This window comes from Cupressus sempervirens, chromosome 9 (genome assembly GCF_028749045.1).
Source record: "Cupressus sempervirens isolate cs-2001-9-10 chromosome 9, ASM2874904v1, whole genome shotgun sequence".
Lineage (NCBI taxonomy): Eukaryota > Viridiplantae > Streptophyta > Pinopsida > Cupressales > Cupressaceae > Cupressus > Cupressus sempervirens.
The window spans coordinates 260,738,002-260,753,794 of NC_143126.1; the positions used below are offsets into that span (position 1 = coordinate 260,738,002).

At 36.6% G+C, this 15,793-nt stretch overlaps 1 protein-coding gene across 1 annotated transcript; it reads left to right on the forward strand.

Annotated features, from left to right (window-relative positions):
• The first annotated feature begins 46 nt into the window (after positions 1 to 46).
• Positions 47 to 13,460, forward strand: LOC149538444 (37S ribosomal protein S27). The gene is made up of 2 exons (XM_089799775.1): positions 47 to 347; positions 13,088 to 13,460. The coding sequence occupies exons 1-2, from the start codon at positions 139 to 141 to the stop codon at positions 13,173 to 13,175; spliced, it is 297 nt and encodes a 98-aa protein (XP_089655901.1). The 5' UTR covers positions 47 to 138; the 3' UTR covers positions 13,176 to 13,460.
• The last annotated feature ends 2,333 nt before the right edge of the window (positions 13,461 to 15,793 follow it).

Genomic DNA, 15,793 nt, shown 5'->3' on the forward strand with positions numbered 1-15,793 from the left:
ATTTTTATTCAAAATAATTACAGTAGGGTCAAACCTGAAAGAAAATTTCATGCTGACGGAGGGTAAAAGTTAAAAATAAAATTGGTCAATTGCGGTCACAGCAGCAGAGCAAACGGTAGGCTTTGGCAGGAGGGAAACATGAGTTTGAAGAAGATTTTAGAGCAGGCAGCACTGAAAGGGGTGGCAGAAGCAAGTGCAAAGATATTTGGCTATGTTTGGAATCCCACGGGTCAGAGATCACCCAATAAAGTCCTCAAGAAGAGGCTCATCGGCGAGGACGTAGCTCGATGGTACCCGCATGATTTTAAAAGGGATGACCCTGTTTGGGTTGCCAGATTAGAAGAAGAGTAAGTAACTGTGACAGCGGCCAAAATATCATACGAACTGTATATAGTTGTATCTTATAAAACTTATATTTACTCACTGTTAACGGCTAAACTGCCTACACTTATGGGGAATTAATGTAATAACTCCTTAAGTTTGCGGCACACTTAAATTTAATGGCGTTCACTGATATAAAAACTATTTTCTCTCCTTTACTTGTCGTGCAAACCAGTGGCACATTTGAAAATCATCGCTGTACTTGCCACACTATCCCCATTATCAGGAAGAAATTTAAGGGTTTTAATTGATGTGCTATTTGTTTCATTGTCTCTGCAACAATAAACCTTAACATTTGTTTAGTGTGAGTGCTGTTGTTACTTTTGTTTGATTTGAACCCGATTTGTTGATATCAAATAATGGTGTTCGAGTTTATATCGTATACCTTTCGCTTGTGGGAATTTGGGTGATCTGCTCCCGGATATGGTAGTACACATGATTTTTCCACAAACCATGTAGATGAGTTAAAATGCTTCGGGAAATATCTGTCTAGGTTTTTTGGTCCTAGAAATAACCAAGTTAGTATGCATTGTGATATGGTGTAAAGCTTGGGTTACATACTTAACATTTGTAGCTGGGCCAGGCTTGAATGTGTGCCTTTTATTACCACAGTTTCCATGCCAACTGCTTAGAAATAGAAGAAAAATGATTCTCTGTTGGTTGAATTCTGCCCTTCCATGCCAAATGTGGTGGTAATGAAGAAAGAATTAATTTTCTGTAGTTAGATTTCCATTCCGGTTGGCCAATTTCATTTAGGGCATTAATACTTAATTGATTGAACAGTTAGGTGAGGGCCCTCACAAATTTGACTGACTTAAGGTAATTTAAGTGTACTTATGAGTGTCATCCATTACATACTGCAATCTCTTGGAACTTTTAGTTTAATACCTGACTTTATACTAGGAAAATGGTAATGTGCACAAAAAACATTTGTGGCAATAACTTCTGAGATTGACAGGGGACTTTTGGTGGTTCTTGTTGATGATGATCCTTCTGTCTTGAAAGAGTTTGAACAAATTCTGCTAGAAGGTGCAAGCAATTATAGATATAGATGATCATATTAATTCGGAAGTACTGGTTTTGGGTGGTCAAAATATGCATGTGATTATTAAAGTCACAAATTCATTGAGTCTATGCACCAGTTTTAATTTCTCCTTACATGTATCTTAAATGCCAGGGAAAGACTAACCACTGGAAATTGGATTTTCTATAGAGTCAGTGCCGAATTATGGGGTCCAATTCATAAAGAATTCATTTGATTTGGTTTTCTTTCGAAAGAAAGAACTGCAACTTACAGAAATGCAAAAACTACAGATCTTGATTTTTGGGAGACAGTTTACAAATCTATGGGAATAACATTATTTCCACTGGTTTGGTTGTTTCAGATACTCAGAATTTTATTCAACACTTTACCTGGCTGCCCCATTTTCATCACGAGGCTGTGTAGTAGGCTCATGGGTTCCAACATGATGTTGCCTAATAAAAGAAAGCCATCATCATGCTGAGGTTATCCAATCTTGGTTCCTCACGTAATGGACATATTCTAGACATACAATGCTCATTCATTGTCTCTAACATTTTTCTTGAATTATCCATTATTTTTTGAATTGCCTCTGGATCATGTTGGATACTAAACTCCATTGTTAAATAGTGTTCCATATAAAAATGAACATATGGCTAAATGTTTTTCGGCGGATTTCTACACAGGTTATGCTGATGTACAATAAAATAATTACCATTCATAGGATAACAGGGCCGTTTACCTTAAAACTATCCTTTCCAACACCTTCATAATTCACAGTTGGCTGTGGGTGCTAGGGTCTCTCCCATGGAAGCCACAAATATTCTTGAACACTTTTATTTCAATGCTTTATGGAAACTTCCAGGGATAGCTAATTGACTTTGAGCAAATTTTCTAGACATTTTCAGACCCGCTTTATCAAGGCTGGGATTGCTACTCAAAGATGTATCTCAGGTTTGTGATTCTCTCCTCTAATTATCCAATCTGTTAATTTAGTTTTGACCCTGAAAACAAGCTCAAAAATTTAAAGACATCGAGGTTTGTGATTCTCTCCTCTAGTTATTTAATATGTCAATCTAGGTTTTAACCTAAGAACTTTTAAGACTTGAGTGTTTGGAACTGGAGTCACAACTTTGTTATTTATAAATTTGTTTTTGATTGATGAATGGTATGGGCATCTTTTGGTGGCTGACACAGCGTGTATGTGTAAAAGCTTGGCAATACTGATGATTTTGTGGATAGATAAAGATACAGAGAGAAGGCAATATGCTTCCTTAGACTAAGATAGTCTAACTAGTTAGTATTTATGCATGCCATTGTATTGCTGCTACTCTTGTGATGCATACAGATTTACTCCTTGGCATTGGATATATACATCATTACTAATGTGTCCAAATACATTTCAAAACAATCTATATTTGACTATGTCCAACATAGTTTTCAGGACGGGGACTGTAGGGGATGACTATAAAAAATAGGGAAATTTGAAATATTCATATGATTACAGTGATGAGGCCATTCATCACACTCACTTTAGAATCTGTATGGCACAATTTTAGAGTTGAATTGAGAGCTCACATGTGGCATGCCCCTGCCAAACTAGGGTTAGCAGCCCTTAATGAAAACAGGTCGCAGTCCTTAATGAAAACAGATTGCAGACTAAATAAAATCAGATCATGATCTTTAAATCAAGTAAACCAAGGCAATAAACAAATAAAAATATAATTGCATTTGGTTGTAGGAGGCCGACTCAGCAGAATAATGGGAATTATTTGTAAAGGGCTGACCTAGGTGGTATAGTTATCACTGAGTAATTACAAGAATACAAGCAGCGCTTTATTAAGGGATGTATCCTTTGCCACTTGAAGAGGTGCGACTCCCACCTCAATTTAAGATATAAAATGAGGAGATCAATTTATTTGAGAGGCAGGGAGTAAGTATTGATGGGACAAGAGAGTTCTGAAATATAATTGCATTCAGAAAAAAAAACAGCCACTTACAGTAAGCAGAACAAGTGTAAATTGCCTTATTCACAAGACTTCACAATATGCTGATATCTAAGCCGACAACCATGTAAAGAAATTCATCCCTTAATTGCCAATCTATAGTCTTGGCTCTTAACAAATTGTTGAACAAAGTCATTTCCAAAAGAGGGGATGGTTGAAGAAGCATGAGATCTATTTAGAAAAGGCAGCGATTATTTTTGAGAAGACACCTCATTTGGAGAGTTAGGTGGCTATTTGTTCTCTTTGAGGGCTATAAAAGAAAGAACTTCATTTGGAGAAAAGGCATCAATGAGGATAGGGATGGGTAGAAGTTATCTGCATTTAGCAAAAAACAACATTCTTGAGATATAACAAGTGTATATTTTTTAATAAACAATGTGATGATATTGTTTAACTAAGTTTCCGGTTCAGATTTCAGTATGGATGCGGGTTCGAGATTTGGGTTCAAATTTAGTCCAAATTTTTTTGAGTTAGATTCGGATTCGTTTTGGGTTAATCCGCACAAGTTTTTTCTAAAGATATATATGTATGTATGTATATGCAGCAGCAAATCACTTCAGACACCACTATGCTAATATTAAAGCAACATAGAAAAATACAGCACTGCATATATTGACGTTTAAGTCCAAATGACATAACAAAATGCCAAAATACATCACCATATCTCTGTTATCTCTATTATTTCCCAGGTAAAGGCCTCAGCTTGCAATAAACTCACAGCCACTTGCCCATACTTGGAAGTTGGAAGCAAAATCAACTTGCAACAAATTTTCAACACTGAAATATCTCACTGCCACACCTGAAATAGATAATTTCTTGCACCACAGTAAGAAAGCTACACCTAGAATTGTCCAAACCTCATAAAACTGCATGAGATGCATGAACTATTGTTGCCTTTTACAAATGAGATTAAATGGGAAAGAAGACTTTATATACAAGTTGTTTTAGGTTTGAAAGGTTTAATAGACCTGAATCAGCCAAAAAAAATTACATCAAAAGTCTTAGTTGTCCTGGTTCGGCTATACACCCTCCGGACCAGACCTGGTCCGAATACAGTTTGAACATGGTTTGGTCAGGGTTTGAAATTCAGAGCCCAAGTTCGAAATTGTTCACCTGCTTATCAAACCTGGGCGAACTGCTCATGCACAGATCATACCATGTTTGAACTTGGTCTAACTGGGCCCAATGGATGGCAGAAAAGTGTTTTTTTTATTGCATATTTTACAATATTTTGACTTCCTAATGGTTTCTTCATAATTACATCTTATTGTTTAGGAGATGAGAAGGAAGTGAACTCCCATGTGCAATATTTTTGGACGTAACATCTACCTTGGGGTCAATTTTCAGAAAGAATACTATCGTCTCCCTCAAGATGAAGACTTTACCGTGTGTTTTATGATCTTCAATAAGAAACAGACCTCTGAAATTCTTAGTGAGTGCTCGTATAATGGCACACTCACCTTTCCATGGTGATATGCTCCTTGATAGTTCAATGATCCTACAAGTTGGAGAGGTTTTAATTCCAGACTCCTATGTAGTACTAACTCTGTATTGACAGTCTTACCATCAATTAGCTGAAGTATGATTTTCATTATCACTGCATTCTCATTCTTTGCAGGGCGCCCCTCACTACTCATTGATGTCATTATTGAGGCCAAGTTCATGATTGGTTTTAAAACCAAGTTGGTGTTTTAGTAGGATTTTATAAAATTTGACAAGTTTAAAGTTTATGGTGTTTTTGTTGTTTAAATGATTAAATCATATGATTTAATGATAGTACGTGACATTCTAATTTTAACTTATGTTTCTAGGCTTCATAAATATGTGTGTGTGTATATATATATTTATGACTTTTACATTTTTCTGTACGCATGAGCCCAAAACGAACCCGAACCCGTTTCCAAAATTTTGCTGCAACGGTGCGCTGGTTCTTTGAGCTCCAACTGGTAAAAGAGTCAAAAGTCAACAAAAAGCCGATGTGGACCCAAATTTGCACCAAATTTGATGGAATTTGTCCCAGGCTTGCATGTTAGTAAGACAAGTCACTCACATTCTTTGGAAATTCATCCATAGTTCCGCATGGCAAATTTGAGTGAATTCATCAGTAAAAAACAAATTTCTTGCAACTACAGACCACATCTGAATTCTGTACGAACTGAATTGCAACTTTGGGGTTTGCAGAGTGAATGTGGTAACGGAGTTGTTCAGTATGTAATCTCTAATGTATTTTGCATAGTTACTAATGAGAATTGCTAATCTATCTAGAATCTTAAATTATTTATTTGACCTGTTTATTCTCCTACAATCAATCTTGTATGAGTTAGTAAGTAAATACTAAACACAAATGGGAGAGTAGAGATGGGTTCCCCATCGAAGTAGTCCACCCCATGTTGGATGGACAAGAGGCTAGCCACTTGTGCGCCAAGGGGTGTTATATCACAACCTTGGGCTTAGTTGTGGCAAATATTTTAGGCAGCCTATCATGTATTCCTCTCTGATCCCTATGATGGTTGGTTGTTAGAAGTGAAACTAAATAATATAAGCAATCGTGTATAATTAATAAGGAGACATTATTGGAAAAAGGATACATTATTGGGAGGGTGGAGTCGGGTTTCCCATCTATGTAGCCCACCCCATGTTGGATGGATAAGAGTTCCTACTTCTTGTGGGCTAAGGGATGCTATACTACACCTGTGGTCTTAGTTGCAACAAATGTTTTGTGTTTTGTATCATGCATTCCTCTCCAATCCTTACGATGTCTGGTTGTTGGAATTGAAACTAAAGACTGGAAATACTCACGTACAGTTTAGTAAGGAGACATGATTGGGAGGGCAGAGTCAGGTTCCCCATCTAAGTAGCCCACTCCATGTTGGATGGAAAAGAGTTCCTGCCACTTGTGGGCCATGGGGTGTTATATCATGCCCTTGGTATTAGTTGCAATGAATGTTCTGGGCACCCTATTGTGCATTCCTCTTCAATCCCTATGATGGTTGTTGAAGTGAAACTAAAGAATATTAGCAATGATGTTTGGGTTAGTAAGGAGACATGATTGGGAGGGCAGAGATGGGTTCTACATCTAAGTAGACCACTCCATGTTGGATGAATAAGAGTTCCCACCACGTGTGGACCAAAGTATGTTATGTCACACCATTGGACTTAGCTGCAACAAATGTTCTAGGCACCTTATTGCACTTTCCTCTTCAATCTATACTATGGTAGATTATTTGCAATGAAGCTGTAGATGAAAGTATTTGACGTTATGGTCATTGACTCCTTCATTGCAAACTGCTTCCCACTCTTCAGACAACAAAGCTAGCATCTTCTTGACATTTGCTAGCCTGCCCCAGGCAGCTTGCCATTCACCACTCATTGGATGTGAAGATCCTAGGAGAAAGGCTTTGATAGTTTCAGGAGCAACTACATACATAAACATAATAGCCTATCTGTTGACTAAGATTTGAAAAGTAAAATCTGAAACACTTTCAACAGTATAAGGTTGTTGAGATTTGAAGGTGCATTAGAATTTGTAATGTCCCCAGCTAGGGCTTACTTGATTTACCCTAGATTTCCCAACTAGGGTTTGGATAGTACTTGGAAATGGCAATTACCTAATCACTGTAATGTTCCCTATGAGGAGGCTGTCAATTTCCAATGATTAAACATACACCATCATGTATTTATATCTGATTAAATTATTAAACAATTACTGATTCACAATGCATATACTTACACTTTAATTCCTTACTTTTCTCATAATCATCAACCCTAAGAAGGATGGGGATTTACGTGTCCTTAGGGCACTTGGACACCAATCTACAAATAGGCTCTCTCAAGGTTTCTGGAATGCATATTCATAGTCATCTTGGGACATCTCCTTCAATGTTTTCTGTGATACATGTCCTTATCTCATTTTTGGATTCGCCCACCTTGTGAGGTTCTACTCTGCCTCTCCTTGACAAAACTAGCCTATCCTCTTAATGGTATTAGTGTGTGCTTAAGGAATGGCTAGAGTACTCTAATATCTCTTGTTTAACAGTAGCAATGTGTAATTCTAATTCCTAACAAATGAGGGACCAATCATAGTCAGTCAAATCATAATGCGTTATAATAGTATATAGGTCAACTATTTGCCTTGTAGCAGTTTGATCTACTGCTTATATTTAGATATATATATCTCTTATTCTAATTGATTAAATTCTAAGTTACCAATTCGTCTGAGTATTGCCCGGATTCAGAATTTGATGCGGATGGGTGCATGATTCTTCTAGAAGCCCTGTGGAAGATGGTCGGAAGCCAACCACAGGCTTTTAGATGCGTTTGGAAGCCAGTCTTCGGCTTCCACACACATCTAGAAGCCTGTGGTTGGCTTTCGACCATCTTCCTTATAATCAGACATATATATATATATATATATATATATCTTATTCTGATTGATTAAATGCTAAGTTACCAATTCGTCCGAGTATTGCCCGGATTCAAAATTTGATGCGGATGGGTGCGTGATTCTTCTAGAAGCCCTGTTGAAGATGGCCAGAAGCCAACCATAGACTTTTAGATGCGTTTGGAAGTCCACACACATCCAAAAGCCTGTGGCTGGTTTCTAGCAAGCTTCCGCAGGGCTTCTAGACGCATTAGAGAGCACCCACAGGCCCAACGACCATAAACACTTAAAAACCCAAATAAAAACTTAAGTTTCCCAATATGCATGTGCTTTAATTGACTCTTTTAGGTTGTTTTTTGCTATGAAACCCTAAAACGACCCTAAAGGTGAATGTTGAAGCATTCACAACTCATTATGGAACTTTGTTTGCACCTACAACCACTTCTCATTTGGTCTCTAGTTTGCATTGTCATTGTGAAGCCAAGTTCAACATTTTTGAAGAGGATCGATTGAAGGGTGAGAGATAGGTTTCTGAAAGGAGTTTAAATCATTCAAGGTAAGTGATCAATCCCATTCTTTAGTATTTTGATGCATTTTTTTGAGCTTTTGATGAATGTTTTCAAGTTCTTGAAGAAAATTTTCAAGTTTTTTTTCAAATAATTTTAAAGATATAAAGAAGCAAGTTTGGGTATCTATATCTGTAGTTTTTTTCACTTCTTTCTACTTGTATGCATGATGTTCATAGTTGTTAGGACCTAATTAATATTTGTTTATTTTCTTATAGAATAGGTTGCAAAAAGCTAGGCAAGAATGGATGCCATTGGTAGTGCTAGTCAAAGTTCAGTGGGGGGCCAAGGGGGGCAAGGGACCGATATTTCAAAACTGATTTAGGTTGTCCTTTGTGGAGACATACAACTTAGATATCACAGGTTGCAAGAGGTGGCTCATACTATTGGAAGGGCAATTATTGTCAAAGAAACAAAGGAAAACATTTCAATAGCTCATATTCTCGAGTGAAGCTTCATTTTATGGGTCTTGCTGGCGAAGGATTTGGAATGTGCAAAGGCAAAAATGGTACTAGGATGACTAGTGCATAAATAATTTCATTTGTAAGAGAGCAAGAAGCTGCTGATGCATTGGTCAATAGAAAAAAAAAGCTACCATCAAGGTCCTTCCTCAAAGAGCAAGATGCACCCACCCACTGAACCAATTGTATCCTCCCAACACCCATTGTTGCAAGTACTTGTGCCAGGAGAGGAAGAGGAAGAAGTGGGAATTTCAACCTGCAAAAGAGGCCCATTGCACACCGGATTTAAAATGGAGGCAAGAGACTGTACTGATGAAGCTATTGCACGTTGCCTCTATGTGAATGAGCTTCCTTTCAACTTGGTGAACCATATTGGAAGGAAATGGTGACAACAATCACCTGTTGACTACACAAGCCTAGGGTATGAAAAGGTGCGTATGACTCTATTGCAACAAGAGAAGACACATATAGAGAAAGACCTTCAACTAATCAAAAGATCTTGGAAAACTTCAGGTCTAACTATTGTGTGGATTCAAGAAATCAACTATTGATTAATTTGATTGCAGTTTCTCCCAAAGGAGCAATGTTTTTGAAGGCCGTTGGTGAGGGGCAAGTGAAGGATTCTGAATTCATTTCTAGAATTCTCATTGAGGCCATCGAGATGGTGGGTAGTGAGAATGTGGTACAAGTGGCCATAGACAATGCCAAAAATTGTAGTGGTGCAGTGCTTTAGTTGAGAGTCAGTATGACTATATTTTTTGGCCCCTGTGCACTGTTCACTCCCTTAACTTGATCATGTAGAAGATTGGCACTCAAATAGATTGGGTGAAGAAAATATATCAAGAGGGGAAGGAGATACAAGTGTTTGTGACGAACCACCACATGTTATAATCCATTTTTAGAACATGCTCCAAATTGGAGTTGTTGAAGATAAATTAATTTTTTGAAATTACTAAGTTTCATGGATTTGTAATTTAGTTAGAAATTAAAAATTATAATTTTATTGTCAATTGACATATTGTTAACTTGCTTAGGTTGCTGAGACCCATTTTGCATCTCATACAATTTTAATGATATGACTCCTCAAGGTAAAAGATGCATTGAGTCAAATTGTCATCGGTGATCAGTGGGGTGTATGGAAGGCCTCAAATTCAAAAAGAGCAAAAAGGGTTAGGGATTTGGTCTTGAATGAGAGTTGGTGGGCTTGTGTGGCATATGCATTGGATTTCACCAAGCCCATCATTACTATGCTCCGCTTTTCTAGTATAGATACATCTTGCTTGGGGGATGTGTATGATGGCATGGACACCATGGTTGAGAAGGTAAAACCTTCTATACAAGCAGACCCCACACAAAGTGAAGCCTTATGCAATCAAGTGGAAGCAATCATCCACCATTGTTGGAATCAGATGATTACCCCATTGCACCTCCTTGCATATGCCTTATCTCCTAGGTACTATAGTGAGGAGGTACTTGGTATGTTGGGTAGAGTTGCACCATTTGTGGATCAGGAGGTTGTTGAGGGGTGCCACAAAGCTCTTACAAAACTCTTCCCATTGAGGGTAGAATTTGGGCTATTTTCTTCGGGGTTAAAGCATTCTCCATTTGCACTAAAGGACCAAAATAGAATGGGAGCTATCACATGGTGGTAAATGTATGGTCAACCTTTCAAGCATCTTCAACCTCTTGCAATCAAGGTCCTATCACATGTAAGTTTTTAATTTTTTTTTGTTTTAAACTTTTATGTTTACAGTTGCATTCTTAATATGCTTTTCATTTATATGTTTTGTGACAACTATGTAGGTTGCTAGTTCTTTTGCTGCTGAAAGGAATTGCAGTACATACCCCTTTATCCATTAAGATGAAGCACAATCAGTTGGGCTCCAAGAAAGCTGACGACTTGGTCTTTGTCCACACCAACTTGTGTCTTTTGTTACATAAGAACGATCATTACAAGGAAGGTACAACAAAGCTTTGGGATGTAGCCCCCGAGTGTCTTGACTTGGATGCAACACTTAATGATCTTACTATAGTCGGAGATGGTGATGATGATAGCGTGGCACATGGTGCATCTAGCATAAGTGGAACCATGTTTGGTTTAAATGATCTTTCAGCAGTTGGAGATGACGATGAGAATGTGGATTTTCTTGCGAATCCTTATGATTTAGACTCTGATGCATATTAGTTGATTGAATCTTCAATCATTAACTAAGTTTTTATTTTGTTGGAATCTTGAACATGACCTATTTGAACTTATTGTCTAAGACTAAACCCTAATGTTGGACAAGCACATATTGATATATCATATGAATTTTGAAATATCTTGAATTTTGATGAAGGGTGAAATATCAAATATCATAGCCATACTATCAAATGATTTGTTTTTGTATATTTCTTGCATTTCTTTGCATATATATATCGCATCCACATCCAAAAAAAAAATTCCCCACATCTCGTATACGCTTCCAAAATCCGCATTTGAATTGGTAACTTGGATTAAATGTCTTATTCTCTCCTCTTAAATATTGATCCTTATAGATTGATGAAATGTCTTATTCTCTCTTAAATAATGATCGTTATGGATTGAAAGAAAAGCTTTCCATTCCATTTCATATCAATCCTTCTTCCCCCTTTGTATCTTTTTTGAGGAAGGGTCATACCTCCTTGCCATGGCTGCCCCTTTCAATGGTCACACACTTTCAGAATTACTATCCTTGAAAGCTCACGGTCCCCCATCATTGCTGCCCCTTTGGAAGTTACTCCTTCCATTAATCCTTCCTCAATTCATATGCTCCCTTTTTTGCAAATCAGATTTGTATTATATCTCAGAATAAAACTTACAATGATTACTCTCTTCATGATGATCCCTTCTTCCATGCCTACAGCAGTGACTTTCCATCCTATTCATATCTTCATGATGGGAGAGGCACAACCTTTCATTATTACCACTTTTGGAGACAGTCACAATCCTTCATCCTTTATGCCCTTTGAAAGAGTCACTACCACCTTTTGAAAGAGACAATTCTTTCCATTCCAATTGTCTTCCATCACTCCTTCCATAGTCCCCATACTTCATTCCTTCTTCCTCACTCCTTCCCTTTCTGATGAAACTCTTTTGCGTTTATTCTCATGTTTAGCTTGTAACATCTTTTCATTTCATTCCTTTTGATCATTCATTAAACTTAAATTTAAATTTAATTCTTTTATATTTAATTTGTAATTCTATTTCAGTCTTTTAAATTTTTTATATTTTCATATTGTTATATTTATTATTAAATCCTATTTTAAAAAGTTGACATCACAGAATGATAGATCAGACGAGGGAACATTAAATATATCAAGCACCAGACTTCCAAATTAATTTGAAGATATCCTTAAAGTTCTTGCTTGTTTTAAATGCAAATCAGATTTGTAAATTGCAGGGTCAAGCTCAAGAATAATGCTATTGGATACCAAATCAGTATAACAATAAATTACTAATAGATTAAAGCGAGGGGGAAACCGGAATAAATAGGGAGATAACTTTGCAAATACCCAATTAGCAATCAGGATCAGATCAGAAATTTTTATTGATTTGCAGGAAGTATCATTCTTGTTCATTGTGGTATGCATGAATATATGTTAAATATATGCTTGATGTTTGCAATGATTAAATGCACAATTTCTCATAAACTTGTAGACATTCGCATTCAATGAATGTAGCTTTTTATGGCTTTAAGTCCTATCTAAAGTTGACAATATGTCCATTTGTTTTTAAAAACTCAAAATATGCATCTTACACATTGATGAAATCAAATATGTTAATGAGCTTTGTTTTTTGGATTCAACTATGTAGTATTTGGTTGCATTTATGTTTTGGATCACCATTCCATGATCCATGATCAGGATAAGAGGGGTTTGATTACATTTTCTTCCACAGCTTTCTCATCCTGATGATGGAGCACAGAGTCTGATGAAAACCACTGATTAAATCAAATCCAATACAGTTGAATCCAGAAACAAAGTGAAAAGTGTACTAATAATAATGGACTGCGGAATTCTGATGTCTTGAATCCAGAAACGAAGTGAAAAGTGTACTAATAATAATGGACTGCGGAATTCTGATGTCTCTAATCAGATGTATTGTCAAAAGTTACACATGAGAACATGGCACATGTTATTCGATATATAGGGCAATAAAATAATTCTTTTAAGAGCTTCTAGTTGAGTAAATAAATTAGTGTTCATGATTTCTGTGATCTCTCATATACTAATTTAAATTCTCTTTTCAGGCGTCTGGAAAAGCTTGAAATGAGGAAGCGACGAGGAAAAGGACCACCCAAGAAGGGCCATGGGAAACGAGCTTCAAAACGGAAGTAGATCAAGTGTGCCGAGTTTTGTTGTAATTGAACATTAGATCATCAGTGCAGTTTTTCTGTTTATTAATGTCTCAACTGTCTGCATGAAATTTATTGGTTTATATGAATAGTTAGACTATCCAGTTGAAATTTCATCTTTTCATTCTGCATATCATGTGTATTAGAATTATGTGTATCCATTATGGTGATCATACCATGAAACAATCTGTATTATAGTCTGCAGGAAATATTTACAAAACTCTACCACAGTGGAAATCTTTCAAATGAAGCAAACCATACCAATCTATTGCTGTGTTTTGATACATTCTAAAACTACTCTGTTGTTATTTGTTAAATAAAGGTATGGGTTCTGTATAAAGTTGTCTCATGCTAGGAAAAACAACTTTCCAAGGTTGCACAGGGACAGCAGTACTTTGGTACTTCGGGTATGGGTACAGCTATTTTTTAAAATAGGGGATGGGCGACTGTGGGTAAATAATTTTTTATTGTTAATATAATTCAATATTTATAGAAAATTTGAAAATATGATACACGACATTGAGTTTTAAAAACAAGAACAGCGATAAAGTTTGCAGATGTAATGGATTGTTTTCAGTTTCAGATTTGCAATATGTTTGTAATAATATATATATATAAATGCTAAATGTTTAGATGCATGACAGAGAAGACAAACTTTAAAGTTTAAACATGAACAAGATCATCATAAATCATATAACAATGACATTGCAAATGATAAACTTATGACTTGAACAATGATAAAGTTTAGTAGTTTACTTTCTCCAACAGGTGAAATTTGATCCATTTTGATGAAGGATCCTCATTGTATCCAGGAATTGCATGAGAGAGAAGACAAAGTGAACTATGAATGTCACCAAGTTCTTTTCTTTCTTAGACCCTAATCATTTTCTCTTTAGTGAATGAATAAACTCGTAAGTACTGCAATTTGCATCACAAGATGAAGAGCTTGTTAGTTTGTGGTGACTGATTAGGAAAGTACTGTACATACTTCATAAAATTTTTGGGCCGTGGCCGACATATGGGCGACATATGGCCGACATGTTGTAACCCTAAAACGACATAAAATACTTGTATAAAAGGGCTTAGGGTTAGGTATTTTTCAATATGTTGTGATGCGAAATTGCTTCTTGCGGCGGTATTGAGCTGTAAGGGATTACGGATTGTAATAAGGTTGTAATCACTGGATTGTAATAAGATAGCTGTTTGTTGGACGTAGCCCAGGGATTGGGTGAACCACATTAAATCTTGGTGCCTTGTGTTCTTTTCTGTGTGATCTATTATTGGTTATATTTGCATGTAATTGTTATTTCTGTCTGTGGTTTAATCCTAACAGAGCTAGCTACTTGTGAGAGAAATCTTATTGTAAATGATTGTGATTTAGGAGCTTCACCTCCATGGTTCCACCACCACTTAATAGTGTCTTTTTTTTTACTTTCACATCATAGAATGCTTTCATGGAACCAAAATCATCTTGCCCACGCAAAAACTTATTCTATTGACTCCTCAAAATCGAAGCACCCTCACCTCAGCCATAAATTGTTTTTTTACTACAAATGCCAAAAACCTTTCATTACCTCTCTATCTTGATGTGTAGCCCTCTTCTTAGTCAGCTTTATATCATACCATATAGGATTAAGAGCATATGCAATACAATGAAGAGATATGTTAAGCTTATTTCATCTTCCATGTAAATGATTGGGTTTGAGGAGCTTCACCTCCATGGTTTCACACCACTTTATAGGGTCTTTTTTTCTACTTTCACATCATAGAATGCTTTTGCAGAACCAAAATCATCTCGCCCACGTGAAAACTTATTCCATTGACTCCTCAAAATTGAAGCACCCTCACCTCGACCATAATTTGTTTTTACTTCAGCCACCAAAATCCTTTCATTACCTCTCTATCCTGATGTGTAGCCCACTTCTTAGTCAACTTTATATGATACTGTTTAGGATTAAGAGCATATGTAACACAACGAAGAGATGTGTTAAGCTTATTCCATCTTCCATGTAACTTCTCCTCTATCAAAGGATATAGAGAAGGATCTTTTGCATCAGTTATCGTCTCGATTCTTTCACACATGGAATCTATTGCTTTATAGGTTTCTCACAAACATTCCTTACTTGAGTCTTTAGTTCACAGGTGGCTTGCATGTGGTGATGGTTTCATATGAACATCTGTATTTTCCTCCCCTTCTCAATGAGATCTATAATCCATTGGAAGTTGCCAATGTCTTTGAGTGCATTATTCAACGAATGCTCACAAAATGTGTCCAAAATATATGCTTGTAGCTTTTCTACATCAACATGTCTGTTGCTTTACAAACAGGGGCAGCATCAGTAATAACTTGGACCATCTATGTAGCTGTCATCTCCTCAATGCCCTCACATAGTTGGGTATGCAGAAATTCTATATTCTTCTCTTCCCCTAAATAGTCTATTGCCTTCAAAAAAAAAAAAGGCCCTTTATTGCATGTTACCATGATATTAAGCACTGGACAATTCCTAGCATCTATCTACCCATCCATCACAATACTACAACCCTTTGCAACTTATACTCTTTTCATTGGTGCAGTTTGTTCATCTAGTTGAGTTTTCATCA

Bases quoted from the DNA above. Each gene is read 5' to 3' on its own strand.
- LOC149538444 (XM_089799775.1), top strand. From the start codon at position 139: ATGAGTTTGAAGAAGATTTTAGAGCAGGCAGCACTGAAAGGGGTGGCA. The intron at 348-13,087 runs GTAAGTAACTGT...TTCTCTTTTCAG, and splicing joins GTTGCCAGATTAGAAGAAGA to GCGTCTGGAAAAGCTTGAAA.